This window comes from Solea senegalensis, linkage group LG12, assembly GCF_019176455.1.
Source record: "Solea senegalensis isolate Sse05_10M linkage group LG12, IFAPA_SoseM_1, whole genome shotgun sequence".
Classification (NCBI taxonomy): Eukaryota; Metazoa; Chordata; class Actinopteri; order Pleuronectiformes; family Soleidae; genus Solea; species Solea senegalensis.
Genome location: NC_058032.1, coordinates 13,863,896 through 13,882,178, shown reverse-complemented (window position 1 = coordinate 13,882,178; position 18,283 = coordinate 13,863,896). Strand labels below are relative to the sequence as shown.

The 18,283-nt window shown below is 38.9% G+C and overlaps 2 protein-coding genes across 3 annotated transcripts in view; one reads left to right on the top strand and one right to left on the bottom strand.

Moving 5' to 3' along the window:
- Nucleotides 1-18,283, bottom strand: part of ctnna1 (catenin (cadherin-associated protein), alpha 1) — a 68,409-nt gene that overhangs the window by 37,147 nt on the left and 12,979 nt on the right. For both annotated transcript variants that reach the window (XM_044039754.1, XM_044039755.1), the window contains exon 7: nt 16,474-16,677. In XM_044039754.1, coding sequence (XP_043895689.1) covers nt 16,474-16,677 — 204 coding nt within the window. The remainder of the gene's footprint in view (nt 1-16,473; nt 16,678-18,283) is intronic.
- Nucleotides 1,471-5,205, top strand: lrrtm2 (leucine rich repeat transmembrane neuronal 2). Its single transcript, XM_044039756.1, has 2 exons — nt 1,471-2,152; nt 2,788-5,205. The coding sequence occupies exons 1-2, from the start codon at nt 2,149-2,151 to the stop codon at nt 4,428-4,430; spliced, it is 1,647 nt and encodes a 548-aa protein (XP_043895691.1). The 5' UTR covers nt 1,471-2,148; the 3' UTR covers nt 4,431-5,205.

Below are 18,283 nucleotides of genomic sequence, written 5' to 3'. Positions count from 1 at the left end.
TTTCAAGCAAAAATGCTAGTCAATAAGCACTGGGTGTTATAATCTCACACCCCAGCTGAGAGCACCACACCACGTGTTCCTCCCATTAAACATTGAGATACATTTCACACCATAATTTATTTAAAAGGGGCTCAGAGTTTCCTCTACTATTCATTTGGAGCGACATTTGTTTTATTCCAGGTCAGTGTATGTTTGTAGCACATTTCTCTGTCCTTTCTCCTTCTTCCTCTCCTCACTTCCAGCTCTACTGCAGGACAGTGGGAGCACACACACATACACACAGACACACAGACACGGAGAGCGGATGAGGTGGAAAGAAGTTACTCAGGCAAACTGTGTTACATGTTTCTCAAAACTAAAGATACTAACATTAAAACCAAGCTGAATCAGAGTTGCCACTCATCATTAACCTACTAAGGGATCTGTTCTGCAATGCTGCACTGTTGCCATGCAGCAAAAGTCGCAGGTTCATGACCCGGTCCGAATGAGGGCCCTTCTGCACGCAGTTGGCCTGGTCTCCTTGTGTGTGTGTGTGGGTTTTCTCCAGGTAATCTAGTTTCATCCTGCAGTCCAAAAACATGCAGATGTGAACACAAAGTGAACACTCTAGGTATGTAGGTGAAGAGTGAATGGTTGTTGATCTCCAGTGACCCTCATGTGGAAGATAAAGCCAGAGTCAATGAATGAATGAATGATTGTTGAATGTTTTCTCATATCTATTTCCGGGTGCTTTCAATCTAGTTCATTGCAATTACCTTCACACACTTATCCACCATCAATAATTAATCAAGTTAAAATCTGTGTTTTCATACACAACATAATACATTCAACATGGTGCTTTCAATGGAGATAAAATAGAAGTTTAACAAAACCATAAATCAAATCCATTTGCTCCAAAATCAATGAAAATAAATCTTTTAACAGCATTTTAGTTAGTTGATCTCACCTTGTGAATCACACCTTCAAACAAGCATTTGACATCATCTGTCACATGTTAAAAGCTAGCCTAATTCAACTTTAGAGCAGCTGGTCATACATCACATGCCAGTGCTCAAAAATTAAAGCACTGCACTCTGAATGTGTAAATTATGAATACAGACCAGGGACCCTACTTTAGTACTGCTTTAGCATACTCCTATGGAAAGCACATTTTTTCCACTCTTGTTCATGTTAATGTTGACAAGAGCCACATTTTATGTACTAAACTCTGCTTTGTTATGCTATTTTCTTTATGTCTTGTGTATACATTCATACTTAGTACATGTAGAGCAATGGCTAGGCGTCACTGAGATTTACAGCTGTGGTTAATTTCAACAGCAAGCTGCTGCAACACCTTCAAGATATCAATATTCTGATGGTGACGAGCAAGTGGGGGTGGGTAAGACTGAGGTGCACAAGCAGTGTGTATGAGGCAGAGAGCAAGTGACTGAGCAAGAGAGCGAGAGGGTGTTTGTGTGTGTGGGAGGGAAAGAGAGAGAGAGAAACAGTAGTGATGATCGACGCCAGGCTGCCACCACTCTGTAGCAGTGAGTGGCTGCAACAAAGAGCACAGAATAACATCCCTGACTCTCTGCTCTGGTGTTTTCTCTCTCCCTGCGTCTCGACTAGCAGACAAGGACTCCGCTCACAGCTCTGCAGAGGCTGTGCTGAGGCTGAGCCAGCGTCTGAAGCAGGATCTCTGGCTACCATCAACAAGTTAGGTTCGGAGGACGAGAGCAATGAAAGAGGAACACTTGATCTTCAATTAACCATTTGAGCAGACATCAGTGCGGTGGAAGGGAAGCTAAAGGTTAAAAAAAAAGAAAAAAAAGGAGAAAGGGGGGGTCCTATTCACTGGAGTCACTGGATGCAACTGATCAACTTAAAAATACATTATACATATTTCAAGAATTTGTGGAATGAAGAAAAAGACTCAACCCTCTTTTAAGCCCGGATTTTAAAGGACTAATTTAAAGAATCATCTTGGGACATGGAATTTAATATTTTGTTTCATATGGGTGGGCTGAGAATTGCTTTATTTCCAAAGAGGCTGATTCTTTTTGTGCTCACTCAAAAGGGTTTTTTCCCTTTGGATTTTTTTTCCATCTGGTTGCTCCAAGAGTCTGCGGAAAAGGACAGTTGAATGCAGCCTCCGATGTGCACAAAAGAATGGGTAAGTTAGCCTCTTTATACGGCAGGTCAGGACATGAATAGGGAATACAAGTAAGAGCGAGGGAGACTGAGGACTAAAAGCTCTTCAGCCTCGTCTAGTGCAGTTGTCCTTCATTTTTCCTTCACTGACGCACGACTTGTGAATATATACTTTTTTAATTATAAACAGTATTTCACAGTGAGCCCATTGACTAATGAAAAAACTAATCAACTGATTAAAAAATAAAAACACTAAGCATTAAAATGATGACAGCATATTTGAGCTGCTTTAAAAAAAATGGCAAAATTGATCAGTAAATGACATTAAGCAGCAGAGAATTTGGATTTTCCCTGTATAAGCCTCATTACAAAGTACAAAATAGGAAAAAAATGAATAAAAAAACAAATGTGTGGAAATGTATATATGTATTTAATAACAATAATTAGACTTAATGATATGTTTATCAAATCTAAGCTCAAAGAAGTCCTATTTAACAATGCTCTGAAAGTTGTTGATGTAAAATACTGAAACTGATGCATGTGTACAGAAGAGCACACAAAAACAGCACAATCGCCACCATGAATTAATAATAAGTGTTCTGCAGAGATTAGCTTTCCCAACCCACAGTTCATTTTCTTATCTTTAAACCCACCCAGGTTTCCATTCAAGGTGGCCATTGGTGGGACCTGCACCAGCGGCTCAGTATCTGTGTGTGATCAGCATGCTCCTAGTGTGCCTGCTGCCTCCTGCATCATGCACAACCTGCCCTCAAAAATGCCGCTGTGAGGACCTGCAGTTCTACTGCGACACCCAGGGGCTTCAGGCACCCCCAGAAGGTGTGGACAAGGGGGCTCTGGGATTGTCTCTACGTCACAATAGCATCACCGAACTCAGCCCTGATCAGTTCTATGGATTCAGCCAGCTTACTTGGCTACATCTAGACCACAACCAGATTACCACAGTACAAGAGGATGCCTTTCAAGGGCTCTACAAGCTAAAGGACCTCAACCTGAGCTCCAATCGTATCACCAAGTTGCCCAACACAACCTTCATCCACCTCATCAACCTCCAGATCCTGGACCTGTCCTTCAATCAGATGACTGCATTGGAACCAGAACTGTTTCATGGACTTAGGAAGCTCCAGATACTCCACCTTCGGTCCAATTTCCTTCGTACCACACCAGTTCGAGCATTCTGGGACTGCCGGAGCCTGGAATATCTGGGTCTGAGCAGCAACCGTCTACGGAGTCTGGCCAGGAATGGCTTTGCTGGGCTCATTAAGCTTAAGGAGCTCCACTTGGAGCACAATCAGCTGAGCAAGATCAACTTGGCCCATTTCCCTCGCCTTGTCGCCCTACAGTTTCTATATCTGCAATGGAATAAAATCAGCAACTTAACATGTGGTATGGAGTGGACCTGGACCACTTTAGAGAAGCTGGACCTCACAGGAAATGAAATTCGTGTACTCACTCCTGATGTGTTTCAAACGCTGCCAAATTTGAAGATTTTGCTGCTGGATAACAACAAACTTAGCAGTCTGGATCCCCAAGTTCTGGATATGTGGCAGTCTCTGGGCACCATTGGGCTGTCAAGCAACCTCTGGGAATGTACCAAAAGGATTTGCTCTCTGGCCACTTGGCTAAGCACCTTTAAGGGAAGGTGGGAGCATTCCATTCTCTGCCACAGTCCAGAATATGCTCAAGGGGAGGAGATACTTGATGCTGTCTATGGATTCCAGCTTTGTCAGAATTTTTCAGCGCCAGTTGTTCAGACCACTAGTACAACCACAGACGCTTCTACAGCTACAGATATCACAAGCTCCTTGTTTGGAATTATGCAGCCAACCCCCACGCAGGACTATGCAGAGGATTTTGGGAGCTTTACCACAGTCACTACCACCACAACCACAACACAAACATCACGCACTGCTGAAGCAACTACTTCTACAATGGATAAGGCAGCTGTAACGGAGGACTTCTCAGCAATGGACAACACTGTTATGACTCATAGGGTTATAATTGGAACTATGGCCCTTCTATTTTCATTCTTTTTCATCATTTTTGTTGTGTATATCTCACGGAAGTGCTGCCCCCCCACACTGCACCGGATCCGCCACTGCTCAGCTATACAGAATCGCAGACAGATGAGGACCCAGCAGAGGCAGCCTATGGCAGATCTAGCAACACAGGTACCCTATAATGAATATGAGCCCAGCCACGAAGAGGGGGCACTTGTGATCATCAATGGCTATGGGCAGTGCAAGTGTCAGCAACTGCCTTACAAAGAGTGTGAAGTATGAACTCTTATTTATTCCTAGAGCATATGGTTTTCCATTTGACCATTTCAAATGATACAGGGTTTGCTTTTTTTTTCCAGTTTATGTAAAAAGCATAATTTTTACAAGTGATATTTGAGAATACATGAGAAATATTGAATGCTACAATGACAGAGGTTGAACGTGACAGTTTAGGGATGAGGTAGGGATAGTCACAAATTTATTTTTCTAAGAATGCAAAGTTATTCATATCAGGCAGGGGGCAATCATTTTAAACAAAAAAAATGTAAACTGTGAGATATGTCTCCTCCACATTGTCTCTATATTCTGCAGCACAGACAGAATACATAGCCAAATGGCCCACTGCTTACAGAATACATTAGATTGAGAAATGTGATTTATGTCACTCTCTTTTTTTTTTAACAGTTAATATTTGAAACCATGTTTCTAAATGCACCACAGGCACTGTAAGCCAATCACTTAACATTGGGGAAAATTAATTGGTGTCAAATGTTTTGTTTTACAGTCTCATTATTTTTTTGAGAAACATGATACATTAAAGGCTGCTAAGACCAAATTCACACTAAATGAAAAAAAATGCAATCCAAATAAAACAATACCTATCTTGATTTGAGATTCCAATAAGTTACCCTAGTCATATTACTTTTGCCAAATCAGAAAGGAGTCATTTAAGCGAGTCTAAAACCTTCCATCAAACCAAATAGCCCTCTGTGTGTCCTGTTTACAGAATTTATTTGGGTAGCCAGCCCATAAAAATTACTTTTTCTTTTCTTTTTGGGGATGGGTGGGTGGGTAGTGTTTTTTTTCTGTCTGCAAATGCATCCAAGTGTGTACTGATCGAAAAACACCGAAAACACTGCCAGAATGGTAAATTTATGTTCAGTTATATAGATTGGAAGAATTACCTATTTATCAGATGTTACCTTATGAATGCAAAGCTGTTTTGCAGCCAACCCTAAAGTTGTTGGATATTAGAGCTCTCTCCCACAAGGGCCAACTGCCACAAATAAATTCATAACCTGTGGGAAACACTAAGCATTGTTTGTCTGTGATTAATCTCCAAAATGCTACACGGCTTACCAAAGCACATGGATGCCTTCCTGACCTTGGACATCAATAACAAAACATTTATACCAATTAATATTAATTAATACTCAAATATTAGACTTTTGCATGTGCCATAAATTGTACTTGGATTCTGTAGCACACAAATGCCATACACATTTTAACCATAATAATTCCAACAGCTTTATCTAAGTGCAGTTGGATGTATAAGATTTGTTCTTATAAAGCAGGATCGATATGCAATTCAAGATGTGTAAAAAGTGAAGGGATGATGAATAGTGCAGATACAAGATAGGAGAACATTTCACTCTCAAAATAAAACCGTTCCCAGTAGCCCACACTGTTAAACTCTTACACTCTTATCAGAACTGACGGGCCCAAGACTGAACCAATTAAGGCAAGGCAAAAAGAGTCTAATATTCTGTCACCCACACCAGTGATCCAGCAACATTTAGCTTGGTCAGTCACTCAGAAATAGTTCTAGCAGAATCATCCTCCACCTAACACAAAAGTCACAGAGGCTTTTCTTTAAATACATCTTTCTTGGTAGGGATACTGAGATGTCATTTACAGTTTTTAAAAGGGGGTTATGGTGAATAACAAATATTGAAACTGCCCCTTGGTTAGCAGTCACAAGTGTCAAGTTAAACTATGGTTAATACCGTGAAAGCAAAAGGAGATCCAGTGATAAGCAAACAGCAAGCCTGGGTCAGGACACATTTGTATGCAGCAGGGAGAGGATGTGCATTAGCATCACACTAAAGCTGCTGCCGCAGCTCCGCACTTCTTTGTGTTCAGTTTGGTAGTGGGGGCAGGGTGAAAGAGGAATTAAGAGGAATTGATGGGACTATAGAGAGGGGTAACGATAAGGTAATGTCAAAGTTAATCAAAACCAATGAGCACCTTCTGGCCAAGTAAAAGTAAAATGGAAATATTGAGGCCAACTAACAACACTTTGAGGTTGAAATTCACACTGACAACACAGTTTCAATACTGGTAATGAGCTGTTGGGTGTTTGTAAACGATAAATACTAAAGACATTAAAAGCAAAATAGTTACCACTAGTATGTGGCACTTTCAGCAAATTCAAAAGGGTTTTGAGCAATTCTGATGCAGTTTTTGGCTAGTACCCTGAGAAGTAGCCAAGAGTAGCATTTGCGGCTTTGACCTTCTAGGGAACATGCCATATTTGGCTTCAAATTTCTAAATTAGTTTTTGTGCCAATGTTTCTCTGCACATACTCATATGATGCATACAACTTTTAAGAAAGTGTAAACAAAAATGTGTTACACTTCACATTCAAATTAAAACCACTACATAAACTAGTCATATTCATTTTTTCAGCCTAGCATCTCCACTTTGTTTCCTAATTTATTTTCTTAACGCACTGCTTTTGCTATTGCCCTTCAAATCTCTTGCATGTAAAAAAAAAGAAGTCAAAATTTGAGTTGAGAATTTCTTAATGTCATTCAGCAAACATTATAGAGACACCTCATTTTTACGACAACACCAAGAATGGGGATGTATGTGGAATTCTGATAAAAGTTTTGTCAATCATTTAAAATGTCACTGTTTAAGACTACAGTTGTACTGAGTGAGTGAAAAGCCACATAATTTGTAGAAATATGCATCCCTTTGCACTTTGGCTCTTTGTAAACTGTTTTTGTTTCCTCTTGTCAACCTACAAACCCTGGTCCCCATCCTGCCTAAAAATAAAAAAAAAATAAAAAAAACAAGTGACCCAATCCCCCTCTCTCTTAACCAACCTCTTTGTGCAAAAATGAATGCTTTTTTCTTCCCATTTTCCTTTTGTATTGTAATATGTAAAATTTCATATCTGTATAGTGGAAAAGATGTGCCAAACTGAAAAAGAAAAAAAAATTCCTCTCAAAACATATATTTTTTAAATAAAATGGTTATCATTTACAGCGTGTTTGCTAAATGGTGGGAGCTCAAAACATGGTTTGGTCATTCATTCAATTAAAGGGGACAAATTGTGCTTTTTCAGTATTTTATTTTTATCTAGTGCCTTATATAGTTTTTTGTGTACGTGGAAGGTCTGCCATGTTAACAAAGGACAGAGAGCTCTCTTTCTTTCTTTCTCTCTCTCTCTCTCTCTCTCTCTCACTCTCAAAGGCTCAGAAGAGTTTGGATATTGGTATTGCTATGTCGAGGAGATGCTGTGTTTATTAAATGATTTGCCGGTGGTTAAAATTTAACTTTAACAGTACTCCTCAAAAATACAATCCCCTTATTCCTGTAGTCACACCACTCCACACAGGGGACTGCTTCAGAGACAGCTCACAGTGTGCTACAGCATTTTCTTAGCATTTACTCATCAAAGAATTGTTTGGCTAATCAGGAAATGCACATGTTTCAGGACCACAACCTCTGAGTATGCCTTATGATAAGAGGATTAATTGTGAAACAATCACAGCTATGTTTGAGTAGTTGGTAAACTGTAGCTCAACTGTTATCCTTGGTTTACCTGCTATCTGAACTATCGGTCCACTTTTATCTGACAATTATATTTCAAAATACTGAGCAGTTGTCAGATAACCACGCATCCCCAAGACGATGGGAACAAATGCTGTAGCAATATCAGTTTGGGTACACTAAAACATTTTCTGATAATTTGAATATGTATACCTTTTCAAGTAGTGGCCAGAATTGAAAGTAAAACACCTTAATGAGTATAATAGTATTTTCTCCCCGTGTGTGCGTGGATTTTCTCTGAGTACTCTGGCTTCCTCCCACAGACCAAAACCATGCAAGGTTAAGTGGACACTCTAAATTGACCGTAGGTGTGAGTGTGGGAGTGAATTGCTGTTCGTCTCGGTGTTGGCCCTATGATGGACTGGCAACCTGTCCAGGCTGTGCCCCCTGCCTTTCACCCTCTGTCAGCTGGGATTAGCTCCAGCGGCCCAGCGACCCAATGAATAAGTAAAATATATTGTAAAATATATAGTTTCAATCGATATTCTATTTAAAATGAGATCATGATGCCCCGAGTATTTAAGATATGACATTGAAACAAAGAAATATAGTAACTCCTCTCCTTTAAGGTGATAAAAGCAGCAAATTCTTTTCACATTTTATACTTGATAAAGTAGTCTCTATATTGCAGAACACCCTAAGAGGTTAAGTTTGTCATTCAATGACAAAATCATATTTCAAAAGGTGCAATAGACAACCCTCAGATAAAACATAGGGTGATCAATTTGGTAGCCAGTTGCTAGAAACTGCATAAGTGAACTACATTTTTAGTTTTGTCTAGCAATGACTTTTTCACCCACAAAGGAATATGTAATGAAAATAAATAGTGATAAAGAAATACATTTAGATAAATTGACAATGACACTGGCTTTTGAGTCAGTGTTTCCTTAACTTGGGTTGCAAGATGATATTTTATTGGGTTTGTTAGCTTTTTTGCGTGTATGTGTGTGGGTAGGGGGGATTAAAATAGTAAGTAAGATGGCATATTTCAAACTGGGATTTGTTTTTATATTTAACATGTACTGGTGAGGAGATCTGATTTATAATGGTAATAGTATAATGGTATTTAACTCGTTTGTGCGAGTCAAAGTCTGTGTGGACAACAGTCGGTGGTTAGACCGACAGAAATTGGCTTCATGCTCCACAGAGAATCTTGAACTTCCCTGCTTCTGGCACGGTTACTTGCAGCGCAAATCAGGCCCAAGGGAGTGGTTACTGAGCCGAACCTCCTAGACTTTCTACGTATAGATATAACATTTAAAAAAAACTCAGTCAACATGAAAAACATGATGCAGACTTAAACACATGCAACCATGCACCTCTTACAAAATTAATTTTGGATTTACTATTCAGTCTGTGCATTACCACACCGGTGATGGCAATGACATGGTATACCACCCAGCCCTTTGACACAAAGAGTTTGAGATTTCTTCTTCTTTTTGTATACTGGAGGAGATAACATCACAGTCCTAAGTAATGCTAAAATGATTTATCCTGAAAGATGACTTTGAGCCAAAGATTGCAGCCTAGGGAAATTTGAATTTATATTCAAACGCAGGATTAAAAATTCATGTTCGAACTGTTATTACGTGTTCGAACATGATATATGCTGGGCGCATATGTGTTTCCTACTGTATCAAATAACAGTATCAGCTGCAGCGCACTGCAGCGAGGACAACATGCAAGCCTACTTTATATGAGGGAGACTCATCTCTCTCTGCAGATATAATGTCCATTGCTTCCGCGGAGAGACAAGTGCATCTCACAGTGAACTGTGCGGGGCCCTCATCTGCACTGTGTTTTCATCCACGGGTAATAATGTAAAGTACACACTCAATCCTAATCAAGTTGACAGACTTGCGTTTCTGTCAAATAATATCAGAAATTAAGCTGACGGCTTAATTAACTTAACGGCTACTGGATGTAACATAATTGCATTCTAGATAAAGTACGGAAAATCCAGAATGATACTTCTATTCCACTTTACTGAATGCCTTATGTCATTAACAGCACTGTTCATACTGTTATTAAAATTGTTCATAAACTTAAGAAAGTCTATCAGTCTATTTTACAATTATATAGCCAATTATCCAGTAAACAACATTTACTGGATGTGATGGTTATGAAGTTGTCATACAAAAAAGATTCCCACTGCTGGTCTTGGTGTTAACAATCACTGCAACATTTATATAATGACGATGATGTACTACCTATATAAACCTTTAAAAAGAAAAGTGTAATTCACATTTGTTTCCATGCTCTAGGTAAACTACACATTATGTGAAGTACAGATAGAAGACAAAGAGACAAAAGGAAACAGACACTTGACAGTTAAAAATATAATTAATCAGTTTATCATCAACACCCCAATATATAATTAATCACATGTATCATAACAACCCCTTCAGACCATCATAATGCAGATATTGTTCAGCCAAACACCAACACCATAGTCTTCTCGACAAATTTATGTACAACTTAATTAATAAACAATAAAAATCATTGTTGCATGAAGTGCACATCTGTATTTATCCAACTAGCTCGAAATTCTCTCTAAATTCTATTAGTGAACAATACTGTCTAATTAAATATAGACAATTGAGACTTGTAAACACATTAACCAGTTATAAAAATGCAGATTAGGGATTTATTTTCTTTACTAAATGTTACAATAGGGTAAGGGTTATGTAATATTAATGGGCCTGCACCACTTACAAGGACATAAATACTATTTTATAAAATTAATGTCTCATATGATACGCATGGACAGCCCGTAGCAGATGAGATTAACTGAGCACAGCATATCCACTTAAATGAGCACTTTATGTGCAGATTGAGCAAAAACGCCACATGAACTTTCTAATTTGACTGCATTGTTTGCATTGAGAAAATATCAGCAGCTTTATCTCCAAATAGCCGTTAGCTAATGTTAGTCCTCTTAGGGATGACTTCACAAAAGTAAAATACACACATTGTGTAACTGACTTCCACGCCCTCGTGTCTAGCCAGGAAGGACACACACTGCCTAGTCAAAATATGTCACCACCTGGATTTAATCAAGCAAACAGGTAAGAGCCTTCTATTGAATATGTACAGAAGTAATTACTATGTTTGAGCCAGCAACAAGTAATTTAAACCAAACTGATGCAGTGAGTAGCATCTCATTTCTTTAACAACCATGTTGTAAAAAAAAATGACTAAAGAGGCTGCTGAAACCATTTAAGTTGGGTCAAGAGCTGTCAAATACATTACTAAAACTGGTGTTTAACCAGAGAGAGGCGTTAGGTAAGCTGAAGATTTGCACCTGGATCAACAAACATTAGATAGACACTGCTTTTCACCTGAAAAAAGTGGTTTAGGGGGTTAGTTAGGGATGCTTTAGTTGGTCAGGTCTAGGTTCAGGAATGTTATGTGCTCAAACAATGAGGTCACCTGCTACATAAACACAGTGAAGTTTCTGCAACAAATGTGTTTTTTTTCCCCAACAGCATGGGAATATATTCTAAGTGGACAGGCCGCCACAGAGTCTAGAACTTAACCCAACTGAGAAATATGCTGGAAGCTTAAAAGCAAAGTTGCATAAATGTCTTATTCAACCTGTTTAGCAAAGGTGAGAAACAAGGGGTACTTCACGACTACCTGCCAACAAAGCTGATGACATAAGCCTTGAATTCACCAGCCAGAGATCAAGGACTAGTTCTGCAAATGTTGCCTGACAGCCTGTTACTGACAGACTAGAGTTTTATGAAGGCTGTAAATATACAAAAAGGCTGAGGGACACTAAATCGTGTCCCTGTTACACTGTGTGGACTGTAATTTGTTTTAATTATGCATTTCTCTCTCTTTGAACAACGCTTAACTTTTCTTAAAAAGGCAAAGTGGAACAAAAACAACCTCACTGGGGCATTGCAAATCATTGCCTGCCAGTTACATATATATGATATCCATACCATATAATTTTATAAACTTGCTAGTAGTAGTAAAAAGTAGTAATCCAGTGGGCAGGGTAGATAATTCACAATTAATCCAAAATATATCAAAAGAAGAGGTAACTATTAAGGCACAGACAAACAGGAGGGAAATTATGTCACTCACCATAGATGCCAGAGGCAAAAAGAGCAGGGGAGATTAAAAAGGCAAAGTCTAACAGAGATGCTCATGCTCAGGAGTTGAGAATGGGAAACAAAAAGGCAAGCAAATGGAGAGACAGGGATCCCACTGCTGTATATGGGCATGTCGTTTTCATGCAGGTCCAAATGATAATGTATCACTTCAACTTGAAGGAATTTAAATGTCAGTAGCCTAATATGTCAAAGTAACCTAGCATCACTCTATAATTTGAAATAAGACCCTGACAGAGGCTGGGAACAAGAGATGCATTATTAATAAAAAAGTGGCAGAAACAGTTACGTTCAACACACACCATGCCAAACTGTCCTGACAATATAGAGTAATTGAGGTCATACTATGTGGCAGTGCTGGGGCAACATTACCCCCACCCAGTTTTCCCCTTCAATGGCTGGGTGCACAAGCTCCCGTCTTGTTAAGGGATAATCACAACACTATGCAAATGTCAATTTTGACTCCTGGATTGGAGGGGTAAAACACTAATGGCGCTATTCCAGTATACAGTTCTAGCACTACTCGGCAAGGCTCTTACATGGTTTGGGTGTCAGTTACATGGTTTTCCATCCCTATAGTACCTCCTTATAATGGGCGGAGCCGTCATAGCACGGCTGCGCGAAACTTCCCTGGCGTCATTTTATACGCGAAACACAGAAACTAGTGATGAGCAAAGCAGTTCTTTCCTGGTGCACTGAATCATTAGAATCAGTTAATTAAAAAATATTAAATCAGTACTTCCTGCATGACCGGAGTGCAGACTGCGTCTGACACAGTCACTGATCTCAAATACGGCGGAAGGGGAAGTGATTCGGCTTTCGGAAGTGCTGTTGTTAAATACACCAGACTTGTTGGAGATTAACGCACGTTTTCAGGATTTTATAAGTCTTTTAAACTGATTTACAGTTCAGCGTTATTTGGTTTGATTCCTGTGTCGGACTCTCTCATGACTCTTCCAGTGACGACACCCTGTGCCAATCAGTCGCCAGCAGTTTGTCAACGTCACATTTTAGTATCGACTTGCTTGCTTGGAACCTTGCCAGAGCAGGCACTAAAGAGTAAACCGAGTACAGTTGCGTTGTGCCCAGCCGAGTCGTGCTAGAACTGTATGGCGGAAAAGTATCATAATGCAACAAATTTGTGTTTCTGACATTCTGACACATAGCTGTTTCCCTCATCTCAATGTTCACCACCTCTGATGTCGAACTCAATGTCGGAGCTCATTCATATCCATGAACTCCATGAAATCTTTATGAAAATAAGGAGGAGGAAAAAAACTCAGTGGAACTGAAGACAGTTCCACAGTCTGTTTCATAGAATTGATCTTTTTAGTTTGGATTTTAATAGTCCCTGGTCTGTGAGAAATTGTGGGGACATTTATTTCAGGGCAGATTTAACAATTTTATCAATTTAATGCTCTGTTTTGACATGACAGTAAACTACTTATTCCTTGATGAATTATCGATTTGCCACTACTAGGATCGTAGTACGGCTAATAAAACAAGCTGCAGTAAGGCTAATAAAACAACTATACGTAAGAAAATAAAACACATCATTAAAAACTTTCTTGTAAAACATAACAAGCAAATGTCTTGCATGTCAAAAATGGGTCCTTTTGCAAGCTCATTTCATAAAGTGTATTCAGTGCACATACTGTAATCACCATGGAAAAGCACTTCAACATGTGAAGATCATACATTATATCAAAGAGTTACATCTCTCCCATTCAGCAGGGGTTTTTTCCCCCTCTACTTTGATCTGCCCTGTTCTCTAAGATCCCATTTACAACTGGCATTAGAATGCGTTTTCTGTGATCTGATAGCGCTTTACCACATGCATTTACACGCCTCTCCAGTGTCCACATCTAGATCCGATTATTATCCGATCACAGTCATTCCCTCTACGTCACGCCCCCCTCTTCCTCAAAGATTAAAATCATGTTATTTTTGCTAAAGGGTATGTCACTGTCAGAATCTCAAACCAACACATGCATACATGTAACACTGCTTGTTGATTTTTCTGTTGCTAGAAGCTGCAGCTTGACTGCAGAAGCATAATTTTTGTTATTGTGGATGGAACACTTTAGATCTACATAGTCATTTACTCTGTTACAATTTATGATACAGAAAACTCAATGTAGAGGACTAGTCAGTCTAAGACATGAATAATACCAGATGGTACTTAGTTACTTAGCAAAGGTTCACCTTCGAATAATTTCTTTCAGCCGCTCTGCTCTTCTGACAATTGAGTTCTTGTCTATTTTTTTAAGTAGATGGTGAAAGTGATCTTTCAAAGCAGTTTCAGTGTCTATATCTGTGGAATGTCACAAACAACATTTCAGGATAGAAAAAAACTGAAGAATCCTGGCATTCAGTTGAGTACTGACTGAGCCATATTTAAAAGTAAATTATTTATGGCAATTTTCAAAGGCAACCCCTATGTAAAACATTCCATCGGCATCACAGCAAGCATGCAACCCACACGCAACACACAAGTCCCCTGTGTTGACAACAAAGGTCCACAAGATACAGCAGATCACCAACAGGGCTTTAACACACTGCATGTGTCCAGTGTGCAACGTGAGTTTATGACACCAGGTATTAACACCACTTTTCAACCACAGTTCTTTTAACTTTATACTGGACCAAAGCCATGTGATCTCCGCTGATCATTGTGATGATGATGCATGAATGAACTAGGGATGCAGGAAGAAATTCAGCTTGCGTGATTTTCATTCTGTACAAACTTTTATCATCTCAGAAACTTTTTTTTAAAAACATATATCGATATCGGTAGATATCGGTTATCGGCCATAGCAGCAATATTAATATTGGATATCGGTATCGGCAGAAATAGTCATATCGGTGCATCCCTAGAATGAACCTTTAGAACTACTGTCCAGTGTGTCCTATGTCCAGTGCACATATGTTAACACTAAAACGCTGTACTAAATCTGCTACAGCAGATATTTTTACAGACAGGAAAAACACATACGCCGTGCTGTTTTAGTTCAGGTGTCACAGTAAGACAAGACTGTAACAGTGCATCATCGACCAGGACTGTGAAACAGAAACAGCGAAATTAATTTAATCCATTATTCACTCGTCATTTACACCTACACCTACCTTTTATTGACATGTCAAAATTAATTTAGGTTTAACTAATAGTTATATGCACCCCCTTTGTGAAGAAGGAATGAAAACACATTCAAGTAACATTCTACTTTACATGCTCAATGCACTTGAATGTCAACCAAAAAGATAGTGGCAAAAAGGTATTTTGCCATTAGGTGTTAGTCCTACACTAATCCTTAAGGACCACTGAAATGAATCTACTAATGCATCACTGTAGCCATATAAAAATAAAACTACAACCTCCAAACCTCTAAGTACATGCAATTCATCAAATGGCACCCTGATGTTACTTTGCAGAATCCCTAAAAAAACCTACTTAACAGATTTAAGTGACACTGCATGGAGCATTAGGCCAAAGGCCAACAAGATACACACTACACTTAGATGTAGAAAGAACACCAATTTGCTCACCCTGTTAAGCAGGCAGGCAGGCTATTGCCCCGTTCTTAGCTTAAGTAAATATCCTGGCTGTGCAGTTATGCAGTGGGTCTGCAAGTCCCAAATTGTCCCATTTAAAATGTAAAACTATATTTAAATTAGTTTACATCTGGTTAGTAAGCTAATTATACAGGCAGGCCTAAATTGGCAGCCACCTGTTCAGACTAGAGCAAGTATTCCATACAAAAGGTAACGTGCTTAAGTGGAGATTAATTTATAGCTTTTGCGTTGTAATATTATTTTTATACAAGAACTAGTGCTGTATGCAAAAGTTTAACACCAGAATTAGCATATATAGCAGGTAATTTAAATGTGGGGGAAAGATGCTAAAAAAAGCATACTGCCATCACAACATTGCACCATCAAAGGGTGAAAATTAAAACACTCAATATTCAAATATTCTAAAAAGAAAAATAACATGTCCACATAATAACATTTGTTTGCAAAGCATTTGGAAAGTATTCAGACCACTTTAATTTTGGTTTCTGACATTTTATGGAGCAAACGATTCATCGAGAAAATAATTGACAGATTAATCGATTGTGAAAATAATCGTTAGTTGCAGCTCTAATGTACAACCTTTCAAACTGACTTCAGGCAGCCAAGTAAAAACAAAACGGGGACAACAATGTTTTGTCCACAGCTGTTCCTGTACACAATTCTAGATTAATTGCATTAAAAATGAATGTACCACTTTAACTGTCTTTTAATCCAAAAATGCAATATAGGCCAAAAAAATGGAGGGGCGGTGGCATAGCAAGAATCAAGAAAAGCAAAGGTGACACACTTACATTGCCCATATACTCAGACAGGAGGTCCTGAAGAGCCTGGCGCACAGAATTGCATTCAGCCACGATGCGCTCCCTGCGGTCATCACGTGTGCAGGAAGAGTCGGCCATGAGGGCAGCGCCACTGATAATGCTCTCAAGGCGCTCCTCGAGGGAGGGACGGAAGCGCTCCTCAGTAAACGCCAGAGGATCCACGATGATTTGTTTCTGTTAGAAAAAGGGGCAAAGGGGAGAGACGGGAAAATTACACGGGGAGAAAAAAATGCCAAAAGTCATCATGACACACTGATGTCTCCCCATCTGAGCCCGAAGAGAGAAATCTGGCGAGCAAGTGGAGGGCAGAATTGACAGAATGACAGGCTGGCTTGAAAATCTTAAGGGAAGATTATGGTGTGCTGTCCTAATATCTGTAGGGCAGTAACTTAAGTGCACAGTTTCATAAACAGTATCATACTGGCCACATTTTCAATAAAATCAAAAAGGTTTGAGTATAACTTTAAATAATGCCTGATTTTCTTTACTAATAAACAACCTTGACAAACCTTTGATTGGGAAAAAAATTAATGGAACAATGTCAATATATTATTAGATTTGTCTGTATCCAAGTGCAATGCTTGTAAAAAATATAATCCTATCACTGCTTTATTATCTACTAACTAAGCTGTAATTGATTATTGATCATTACTAAGAACCTTTAAATACGCCATAAATAACATCTAAAACATGAAGGGAAATGGTTTCCCAGGACCAGGATTGAGAAACCCTGAGTACACTGTGTTGAAGAACACCATAAGATGCTTGAAGCACTTAATCTAATCTAGATCTTATCTAGAGCTAATCTAAACAGAATCTAAATATTTTGTCTGTACTTGTTTATTTCAGACTTACAGCACATGATAAAATAATGCAATGTTGTGTTGCATAAATATGTTTCTTTATTTCTTACTATGTTGTTGGCTTTTATTCAACAACATATTTTGCTGGTAAAATAAGTAGAATATTTTAACAGAAATGAAGGAATTTTAAGACATAATAAAATGGTTATCTTATTGTTTCTTTTGCTGCTTAAGAAGATACATTTTTGGGACTGGTAAAAACAACCTAAAAAGTGAAGAATGGAGAGAGGTTTGTCTCGTCTCTTACTTCTAATCTATGAGTTAAAAAGGACACCAGTAGCACTAGTGTGTGTCTGCAATGTATACAATATCATATACACAACAGATGAGTCTATGAATGTAGACTCATCTGTTATAAACATATTATACCTTTTTGAAAGGATTTGATTCACTACCTTTCACCACTCACAGACGTGTTATAGTAACCGACTCTGCTCTCTTACATCTGCAGAATGAGAGAGAACCCTTAAATGTCTGATTTCACAGAGGCAAGCCTGCTGAGAGGCAACTAGTTGAAATGCTGGAGAGGTACTGCAGAGGGTTAAGATATTAACATGACACCTGTAGTAGCACAAGAAAGACAACTTCTCCATTGACATCTGTGCTTCTGCGGATGACTTATTGCTAAAAAAAAATTCAACAATTCAGCAGATAAAACTGTGGTTTCCATCACATCCACCTTCAGCCCCCTCCATTCTGTCTCATCTGACCTCCTCTGCTTGCGTGTAATATTGCCATGGCAACAGGCACACAAGAGAGACATGAAGGATGATACAGAGAGGGAGGTGAGTCATGCTAATCTTGCTTTCCTCTTGAAGAAGCTAGTCTGCATCCAGGTTTTTGAGGATTAACTTTCTGTGTGGCTAACTTTGAAATAAAAAGTGATGCAACAGATCTGAGAGGCAGCAGTGTTACAC